Below are 11,062 nucleotides of genomic sequence, written 5' to 3' on the forward strand. Positions count from 1 at the left end.
CAGCAATCTCACAAGCACCAGTCTTGAGTACAAAGATGGGAAATCCCTTTACAACCTTGGATTGCAACTGTTCAAGGGGCAGAGGACAGCCACTACTAGCTGGAATACCATAATCACAAAAAGCTCCTAAATTGGTCAGGAAAACGTCTAGTTTTGTTCAAAGTAGCTAGGGAACACAATTCTCTAAACCCAATGGACTCTATAATGCTTAAGATAGTATCATCTGGAATTTGAGAACAGGCAAAGAACCACTCAAAAAATCACCACAAACAAGCTGTAAATGGGTCAGAAAAATATTGTGTTTTGTCCAAAGCCTCTAATTTGTCCCTAATTTTAGAGACTGGGCAGCTCCTGCTTTGCTTATAGGTCCAGCACTGAAAATGCAGACATGATCCTACTGAATATACACATTGATTACATTGAATATGCACTAGTTCATTATTTTATTGGATTCTAGAACAGCTGTACACTTGTGCATGAAAGGAAATTTGTGGTCTCTATTGCATCAAAAGATTCCAGTCAATATAGCAACATGATTTGTTGCAAAATACAGTCATTGGACATCATGTCCATCTGAACATTGACTAAACAAAAAAAAAAAAATCTGTTTCTGGAGAGGTCTGTAGAAACATTCCCCACATCTAAAATATCTCCATCCAAAGACTGACTGACTTCTAAAGTTAAAAGACATCTAATCTGTTCATCAAGCTTTCTTCTTTCTAATGCAGTACGGAGAAATATGTTAACATTTAACCTCAGTGTGCACAGCTTGTGAAGACTCCATAGCAAGCACTTTCCTATAGAAGCACATGAGGTTTCCTAAATACTCCTTCTACACTGTTCCATCATGGTGATAAGTCCCACTAAGTTCAATGGGGCTTTCTTCTGAGTAGGATGTATTGGGTTGTGCTATAAATGATTCAGGACTGCTTCCCATATTATGTGTTACTTGTATGGAAAGCAATTCCATGGACAAAATAGTGGGAAACCCATACACAGATTGTCATATGTTACATGCACAAATGCATATTATCCATTGGATGTTCATGTGCCTGGAAGCTTCAGTTGATGTGTTTTGTGTATACACACAAACACACATATACATGCACAGACGTACACACATAAACACACACAAAAGAACACACACACACTATTGGGACTATTGGGAAGTGCCTGATGCTACTTGGAAATTTTTAGAAACAAACAATATTGCGATTTTTAAATGGATAGTGTAATCTGCAAGTTTGGAACCATCACATCAAAAAATAGGTGAAGTCACCTCAGTATTCAAATGGTGATGAAGTCTGCTGCCCCTGCCTCAGGAACCCTTGTACTCAATTTAGTGATGAAATCTTGAGAGACAACCAAACCTATGCCAAAAAATGGGCATAGGTATCAAGCATTCTTCCACAGCAGCCACTTCTAAATGATTGACCAACTATAGGACATGCAACTTAAGTATCAGTGTATAATCTTGTAAAAGTCTTTTGTTGTTAGTGTTTTAATAACAACTTCATCAGGTGCTGTACATGTAGAAAATATAAGAGAGATTGAATAGTTAAACCAGGATTCTTTATTGGACCAACATCTTATATAATAAGGGAAGGTAACATGTCACCTGTTTAGAATTTGTAGGAATACATATCTACATAACATCAGCCAGACCTTCTTATTTCATACAGCTAGCTACAAGACTGGCAGTATAGGCAGAGGCAGAGGGCCGATACTTTATCCCTGAGATATCCTGCATCAACAGCCATGTAGACTGTTTGAAACTCACACTAGGCCATCAGTTCTCCATTTCTGGCTGTCAGGGTACAGTCAACAGCTCTCGGCTGGTTGCCCAGGAAACTATAAAGACAAGGAAAGGTTTCTTACAGTCCTTTTTTATTTCAAACTTTACAGAGAGAGGCTACAGAATCCAGCCTCTTGGATAACGGCATTGTCCCGAGTGAATCTCCATTCGTCATCATCATCATCTCCTCTACGGGTACCACTAAGTGCCCTCTGTCTTTGAGCTCTTTGCTCTCCTACTTTTAAGGCTCGCCAGGTTCTGGGAGATGGTGGGTCTGGAATGCTTTCTAGTGACAACGTGTCAGCCAGCTGCTGCTCCAGCTCTGCCTGCTCCTCCTCTCCCATTATTTCTCAACTTTTCCTCCTCATCTGCCTCTGAGCTGTGACCTCCCGCAAACCACTGTTGTGAATCTATACAGTCTTCTTCCTCCCTGGAAGGGTTAGGATGGGGAGGGGGTCTCCACTTCTCCTCCTCCTCTGCCCAGTCCCTGACACTGGCTCTAGATGTGCACAATGAGCCTACCTACCTTGACACAAGTGAATTATGGCAATCAGATCAATGCATCCTGTTCCTTAATTCATTGTATGTTCGCATTAGCAGCTTAAAACACAGCAAATGTTTTGCAGCAAACAGCAGTATGTCAAGAAACTACTGGATTAATATTAATTGTAAATAAACGTGTGAATGCAGCTTCAAAAACTAGCAGTGGAAACACTGGATTTGGATTAAGCAGTAATGGGAACATACCCTAACTATTAGGGAAAGAAACATGTGACCTCAGGTAAAAGTTATGGAGACAGGCCTTTTCCCTAAAGGCCATTGTGTACATTATTCCTTATTACCACCGTCTCTCCATTGCATTGACTTAATCATAGCTCTGCAGGCAAATTTACAGCAAAATCATATTTCTATCAAGATGCATTAACAAATTCATTTTAAAGTAAACAAAAGAAAGATCTATAAAAGAATAATTAAAAATGAATTTGAGATAGAATTAGATTTAAGTTTGTTTTCTCTCCATATATCTTATTTTTTGTTAAGCATATAAATCCCCCCAGAATTTTGTCACAGGATTCTACTTTAGACAGATTGGCTATCGAAGAACAGGATATTGTCTGGCTATCATTTATAAAAGAACTGCATATTATCTGCACTGGACATAACCTGGTAGCCATCTTGGTTTTAATGCACAGAATTCCATTTGAGAACATTATACATGTTTCTGGGTGTACAATACCTGATGTGCAAATGTTCAGATTATTTGAATCACAAAAACTTTCTGGGAGGAAAATAGACATATTTGCTTTTCTGACAAGCATGTGGGGATGTTTTGTGTCATCAATAATCATTGCTGAATCTAAGCTAATACTGGCAGATTATTTTTATTTTATTTATTTTATTATTTCTACACCACCCTATACCCAAAGGTATACAGGTGTGTTTTTTAAGCATCTCAGTGGTATCACTTTAGTGAGTCTGACTCTTGAAGCCTCCTTACAAGCATGGCTATTACAGAGTGGTAGATGTGATGCCAGAGGTCGATGAAAAGGAGGAACCCCTTCTAAACCGAGTCAAGGCTTCTTTGCTGATGATGCCTCTTGCGACCAGGATCTTGAGGAAGTTGTTCCGGAACTTCTGCCCTATGAAGGCATATATGATGGGGTTTATGCAGCTGTGAGCAAATCCCAAGATTTCAGTACCCGAAAGGGCTGCATCAATGCTGTTGCGAAGGTCACAGGTTTCACCAATAGCTCCAGACCTCATTAACGTATCAAGAAGCAGAGAGATATTGAAGGGCAGCCAACAGACCAGGAAGACCAGCACCACAGCCAAGATGACTTTCATGGCCTTCTTTCTTTGACTGTTATTAGTCTGGTAGAGTCTGTGTACCGTCACACCATAGCAGAAGAGCATGATGATCAAGGGAAGAAAGAAGCCAAATGTTTGTGGCAGGATTCTCAGTTTCACCCTAATCTCAGATGTCTGATTCCCTTCAATATTTTCATAGCAAACACACTTGTAGAAATCATGTGGTAGGTAAGCCACACGGAAGATAATCCCAGGAAGGGAGAAGAGGAAGGAGAACAGCCAGATGCCAACGCAGACAAATTTGACCCAGCTCCTCTTCTGAGTGACTGCCCGAGTAGCATAAACGATTGCCAGGTAGCGATCCACGCTGATACAGGCCAGCAGGAGGATGCCACTGTAGAAGTTGACTTCCTTCAGGAGTGTCAGGATTTTGCACATGGGAGTACCAAAGATCCATTCATGCACTCTATCCACAGCCCAGAATGGCAAACTAAGTGCAAAGAGGAGATCAGCAATGGCGAGGTTCAGAAGATACACATCTGTGGCAGAACGGTTTCCTTTGTTGTAGGCAATCACCAGAACCACCAGGGAGTTTCCCACCAGGCTCAGAAGGCATGTGAGACCGTACACGAATGCCACTAGGTACTTGAAAACATCTGGTGTAACATTAATTCTGCAAGGTGAGGCTGCTGCTGCTATACTGTTAGGGTCAAAGGTGCCGTAGACGTCACTGTAATTACCGTATTGATAATAGTCCAGAAAATCCAGATCAGAAAGCACAACTGAATTTGCCATTATTGAGGTCTTGTTCTGGGCCTGTGTAGAGTATGAAACCAAAACAGACATATGAACGAGTTCCTTAAGATCAGTGGGATACATATCTGTTAGGTTGGGCCCATATATAAGTTTAACCATTCTCAAAACGCTTGAGCATTTTAACACAGAAGTTAAAACTGCTGCATCTTAAATCCTGCATATCAGTCAATGTTACACAAGAACCAAACAGTAGAGCTAAAAGGAACCTGGCACTCATCTAACATTTCCATTTCGTGCTAACATTCAAAACCTGTTGCTAAACAGAGTAGCCTTTGGAATCCAGATTATACTGCGTGCAGAAAACTCTGCCACAAGTGACAAGAGTTTGCTTTGGGACAGGAGTGGAATTGTCTTCAGGCTGATTCAGGGAGAGATAACTGAGGAAAAAGATCTACTTTTTTCTATCCATACCCTCCAACATCTCACTGTTCAAAATCAGGATGCTCCATTTTTGGTCCTGAGCTCTTGGGGGAACTAGCTGAGTCTTGCAGGAGGAGGTTCCCCATCACTGGTGTGTGAAAACATATAAGTGGCTGGCTTTTCCACACACACACACACACAAAATTGCATTGATTTGATAAAATCAACCAGGCTTCTTTCCACACAAGAGCTTTCTGACAACATAGATATGATAGGTCAATTCCAGAGAGATTCCAACTATGCAGGTTGAATGCGTGGCCATTTCTCCTACTTTTCCTAATGAAAACAAAGACTGGGTTTTCTATCATTCCACAGAGGCCATAGATTCCAGCAACAGGGACATAATTTAATTATTAAAAGCATATTTTGTTCCCAAGAAGGGATGCGGGTGGCGCTGTGGGTTAAACCACAGAGCCTAGGACTTGCCGATCAGAAGGTCAGTGGTTCGAATCCCCACAATGGGATGAGCTCCCATTGCTCGGTCCCTGCTCCTGCCAACCTAGCAGTTCAAAAGCACGTCAAAGTGCAAGTACTTTCTGGCGGGAAGGTAAACGGCATTTCTGTGCGCTGCTCTGGTTCGCCAGAAGCGGCTTAGTCATGCTGGCCACATGACCCGGAAGCTGTATGCCAGCTCCCTCAGCCAATAAAGCAAGATGAGCGCCGCAACCCCAGACTCGGCCATGGCTGGACCTAATGGTCAGGGGTCCCTTTACCTTTACCTTGTTCCCAAGAGGGTTGTGCCTCCTTTTCAAAACTCTTTTAAGTTTTCTCTAGTTTTATTTATACCCCTTCCTTTCATTTCTGTTAGTGTTTATTGTGCTTATTTTTTAAAATGTGTAATCGATCATGGATATATGTGATTCCTGCACACAACAGGGACTCACACAGGTACTAAAGCAGCCAAAAAATAAAATAACATATGGGAATTTCTGCAATAGGGGGATTATTTGGAAAATATTGGGTGTTTCCAGATGACCTGTTTACTGAGCACGCAAAGCTTCATTGCTCCAAAGCTTTATGGTGCTTTCCCCTGTCATTTTCCTTATACTGTAACAAAAAGTCAAGAATTGTGCAACATGAATTTGCCAGTACAGTGGTACCTCGGGTTAAGAACTTAATTCGTTCTGGAGGTCCATTCTTAACCTGAAACTGTTCTTAATCTGAGGTACCACTTTAGCTAATGGGGCCTCCCACTGCCGCAGCATGATTTCTGTTCTCATCCTGAAGCAAAGTTCTTAACCCGAGCTACTATTTCTGGGTTAGCGGAGTCTGTTACCTGAAGCATCTGTAACCTGAAGCGGCTGTAACCCGAGGTACCACTGTACGTGATTGAGTCTCTCCCTAAAATAGCAACTGTCTGGAGGGGTTTACTGTCTATTCTGAGGAACAACCAGGGCTTTTTTCAGCTAGAACTCACCGGAACTCAGTTCCAGCACCTTTAAGGTGGGCACAATTATAAGAGAAGAAGGAAGGCACTGATGAGTTCCAGAACTCATGCACAATGTTTTCCTTTTATGAGGCTAAACTACATGTGGTGACGAATTTGATATCTGTGCACACCAGAGGTAGGCAGCATGGTGCTCTCTTTTTATCTTGGACTTCATCTCCCATTTGCTCCATTCCTCATTTCCCAATGGTCAGGGATGATAGGCGTTGTAGTTCAGCATTATCTGGAGAGCACCACATTGCCTACATCTGGCATATTACTACACACCATCATATGTGAAAACGGATCAAGTGTTCATTTTTATGTGATAACTTCGAAACATCTGTCATAACTACTGCAAAACATACACATGTGCTGTTTTGCTCTCTTCCTGTGGAGAGCATATGTCTGTGTAGCAAAACTACATGTGTGAAGTTTCACCTTTACAGCAATGTGGGGAAATCTGTGCCAATAACTTGGTTGCTTTTGCTGTTCTTGCAATAGGAAGTGTGAGCACACCTCTTTCTCAAGATGCACAGCATGTTTGCTTTAGCAGGTCTGCCATGCAAGTCTCATTTCTGAGGTCTGCAATACCCAGTGCATAAAGTTTTTCCTACGTGGACCTTTGTTCTCTGCTTTAAGGCTAGGAAACAACCAACACTGGAGAGATGACTCCTTTCAGTATATATTCAAAATCCAGACTGCAAAAAAAAAATCAACCTATAGTGACATTTCCTGATATTCTTATCTTTCATATGATTTGTAAAATTAGTCTGGTGACGAGTTCAATGTAGATTTGGACATTCTGCTTTTAAAATGCTGCTGTAACATGGGAGTGAACAGAAATGAAGCTGCCACTGAGATAGCCTCCTGTTGCGATTAAATGCTTCTCTGGGCTGACACTGTAAACTCCCTTTTGCTCGCTGGTCCAATGGAATACCCCATAATTGCTACATAGCCAGGCACTATATGACAGTTTGGTCTGTATCCCTGATGCATGCTGCAAAGAGTTGGGGGGAAATGCGTGGTACATTGCAATGCCAGTCTGTGTAATCACAAAGTCCTAGAAAATACATGAGGAGACTCATGCAGAAGTGCAGCTGCTGTTGAATACCTGACAATGATTTCCTGTATAAACAGGTCTCTCCTGTGGAGGCAGCTTTACTTTCGGGGTGTGTGAGTGTGATGAGTGTAGTATTAGCTGCTTCCTTTAAGAATATAAGAGCAGCATCTTTTTCCCTTCACCTTTCTCTGTTTTCCCCAGTCAAAATTTATGCTGTAAGCTCTATGAGGCCAGGAACCTGTCTTTTTGGCTTATGAAGGGTAGCAGCAACAGCTATAGTAAATAGTTGTTGCAATTGTTGATAATGATGGTGCTGTCTATAGCTCATTATCACTTGCAGAATCCTTCTCTAGATAGCTGTTCCACCTCAGAAGTCATTCTGTATTAGTTCCAAATATGTGATCTGCTTATAACCATCTACCCCACATCAGAGGCAACTGCAAGTCAGTATCAGGTGCATCACTTTGTATTCAAAATTATCCATTATTTATTATTATTATTATTATTATTATTATTATTATTATTATTATTATTATTATTATTATATTTCCCCTGCCTTTCATCCCAAAGCCCCAGGATGGGCTACAACAATTATAACACAACATTAATATTTAAACACACAGTAGCACACAGTATTAGACATCTCTGTGTGTATTTTGTTTCTGATTATTCTTTAAAATTGAAAATACTGTATGCTCAATTGCAAGAAAACTATGATCAGTGCTATAATATCACATGCAAAATGGGTTTTAGACTGGTATAATTTAATATGCTGTTCCAAATAATATTTAGTAAGATTTGAGTCTGCCGACTGACATTGCAATACAAGACAGATACAATCATCATGATGAACAGTGAGGATCTCACCGTCAAAATGCTACAGCAACTTAACTTTTATCATCTAGCTTGTTAGACATTTATGTACAACTTTAGCACCCTGGAATACCAAGTTTTGCCTATCAATGCATTGCTCCCAATATATTAATGTATTGTCCTTATCATCATTCTCATGTCCTCAGTCCTATGCAAAGTTAGACAGAGTCATCCACTTACCTGCCTGCTTTAGGGAATCGTCTTGAGGACACCAGCATGTGGTGCTGAAAGTTCGGGTTTTCTAGGAGGAACTGGCCTTTGCAAAACTTCCCTCCACAGAACACATCAAACCCTTCGTTACATTACCTAAGAGGCGGGGTGAGGAATGATCTGTGGATGACTATAACAGGAAACAGCTCCAACTGTGAGAAGTATACTAGTAGGTGACTCGCTCAATTCCTTCACTTTGATTACCCCAACAAGATACTAGTTCGCAGTGCATTACCTGCAAACTTCCCCTGTATGCGAAGACAGGCTCTGGTGGATTGAGCAAATGAGACCAATAGTGGGTCCATTGGTGAAGAAGCCAGTTTCTGCACATGCTGTAGAGGGAAGTGAGGGGCAGATAGGGCTTGTCAACCTGGGTAGGTAGCTCATCTAGGAGAAGGAAAACACTATTCCTAAAGCTCCACTGCCTTATGGGAAATTTTTGGGAGAAGAAAAGGATAAGGGGTAAACCCTACATAAATCACATTTACCAACTTCCCGTCAAATTATGGCTAAGTGCCTATCCACAAAATCCTACTGCAACCATGTGGTGCAAATTCTTGGTGTTACACAACAGGATTTGTAAGGTCCACATCTGAGAACCAGGGCTGTGCAGGAGAAATGCAGATTGATGTAAAGCTTGGAGACTTGCGTTCCACCACTGCCTTTATCTCTCAACCTCACTCTCTAAATGTTAAAAAAAAAAAAAATTTAAGTGACTTAGGGCTCATGCCAATGAGCTATTCACTTATTCAGACTTGCTTGCACAAAGCTTACACAGAGGTTAGATTATACACACACCCACACTCATCCACACACCCTAACTGGTGTTTTCTCATAGGCATATTCTGCAGCCTGTCAGTGACACAATAACAGTGCAATAGTAATGGTTTTATACCAGACTGTCCACACATCATTCCACTTTATTCGTTGTTCTGTGACACTTCCCCAGAGCTACTGCATTATTGCCATCTGGAGGGGCACTCTTATGCTATATGAAGGGGTGGCCAACTTCCAAGACACTGCGATCTACTCACAGAGTTAAAAACTGCCAGTGATCTACCCCCTTTTTTGGGGTTCAGGTAAAAAATCTTGAGCTTTTTTTAGGGGAGCCAAAGTTGTTGAGCTTCTTTGGGGGAGCCAGTGATCAACCAGTGATCTACCACAGACGTCCGGTGATCTACCGGTAGATCACAATCTACCTGTTGGACGTGCCTGCATAGTGCAACAAAGTGAAACAAAAAAACTGCAGAATTCTGCTACAAAAAGTTACAGGCGGAAAGCTATGGCACCTGCATCCGTTGGAAATAAAGCTTTATATAACCATGGATTATTACTCTGTATTAATTAGGGATTATTATTCTAATAATGGATGTTGGAATTTCTTGGAGATAAAGTCGTTATACTGGACTGGAGGAAGACTATTCTTGACTTTTAGCAATAATAACAATTGAGGAGCCCCTTTTGGACATTTTGTGTGGAAAGGGAAATGAATGAGATACCTGGGGTTGAATATTGGAAAAATACTGCCTAGCAGATTGATGAGCAGAGTGGTATTACCTTGGAATATAGCTGGATACTATTCTGAACGCTGAATATTTTGAATAATGTTTATATACATAATTGACAGACGAAGAATCAGAAGTCCAATTTATTTCCTTCTCGTTGCTCTGTTTCCTTTTATTTTTCATAAACTTTACTTCTTGTGTTTTCTATTTCTCTTTCTTCTTTTATCCACTTTACTTTTGCTTTTGTTTTATTTTTTGAGGTCCTCTACTATGGGTTAATGAGGGCACACACAAGAAGGTGATGGGTGGAAGGTGAAAAACCCTGCGTGAGAGACAGGGAAAGGTCTCCCAGGGTGCGAGGTTGGGAAAAGGGAAGCTCCCAGGCAATGGCAGAGGAAGAGGAGTGCGGGGGGAGCGCACTGCACCCAGCAGCGCAATCCCGGTGGGGTGCCATTGCAGCTGCTCCCCCGGCCACGCTGGGTGCCATGCTCTGCAGGCGGCATGCCACGCCCCCAGGATACACATCACGCCCCTGCGGGCAGCGTGCCACACCCCTGGGACGTGCGCCAGGCCTGCCCCTACCTGCTCTCCGCCCCCCCCCGGGGCTGGAGCATGAAGCTCCGCCACTGCTTCCAGGTGAGAGCTGGGAGGGTCCACCCCCTTTTATGTGAGACAAGATCTACAGTGGTACCTTGGGTTACAAATGCTTCAGGTTACAGACTCAGCTAACCCAGAAATAGTACCTCGGGTTAAGAACTTTGCTTCAGGATGAGAACAGAGATCGCACGATGGCGGCTCAGTGGCAGCAGGAGTCTCCATTAGCTAAAGTGGTGCCTCAGATTAAGAACAGTTTCAGGTTAAGAATGGACCTCCAGAACGAATTAAGTTCTTAACCCGAGGTACCACTGTACTTCTGATAGAGGGCTTTGTATTTTCTTCTTCTTTCTCTTTTCTTTTCTTTTTTGTGGATTTCTTTTTTTACATTTTTATTTAGCTTAATCTGTTTTTTATTGTGTTCCATGCTGAAAAGTTTCAATAAAAATAGATTTAAAGGAAACAAAGCTGTATAGCTGCCCAAAACCTTTGCCAGTGTCAATGGTGCTGAAAGCAGGCTTGCATATAACCATCTCGATACCATCAAATCA

General features: G+C 41.8%; 1 protein-coding gene across 1 annotated transcript; it reads right to left on the minus strand.

The window, feature by feature from the left end:
* Positions 1-1,558: 1,558 nt before the first annotated feature.
* Positions 1,559-8,448, minus strand: LOC310673073 (C-X-C chemokine receptor type 1-like). Its single transcript, XM_083431036.1, has 2 exons — positions 8,383-8,448; positions 1,559-4,420 (listed from the first exon to the last, which is right to left on the minus strand). Exon 2 carries the CDS (start codon positions 4,397-4,399, stop codon positions 3,305-3,307), a length of 1,095 nt encoding a protein of 364 aa, XP_083287162.1. The 5' UTR covers positions 4,400-4,420; positions 8,383-8,448; the 3' UTR covers positions 1,559-3,304.
* Between the last annotated feature and the right edge of the window lie 2,614 nt (positions 8,449-11,062).

Source organism: Podarcis tiliguerta, assembly GCF_965153285.1.
Source record: "Podarcis tiliguerta genome assembly, chromosome: 1".
NCBI classification, from domain to species: Eukaryota; Metazoa; Chordata; class Lepidosauria; order Squamata; family Lacertidae; genus Podarcis; species Podarcis tiliguerta.

Coding starts and splice junctions, on each gene's coding strand:
- LOC310673073 (XM_083431036.1), bottom strand. CDS start 4,399: ATGGCAAATTCAGTTGTGCTTTCTGATCTGGATTTTCTGGACTATTAT.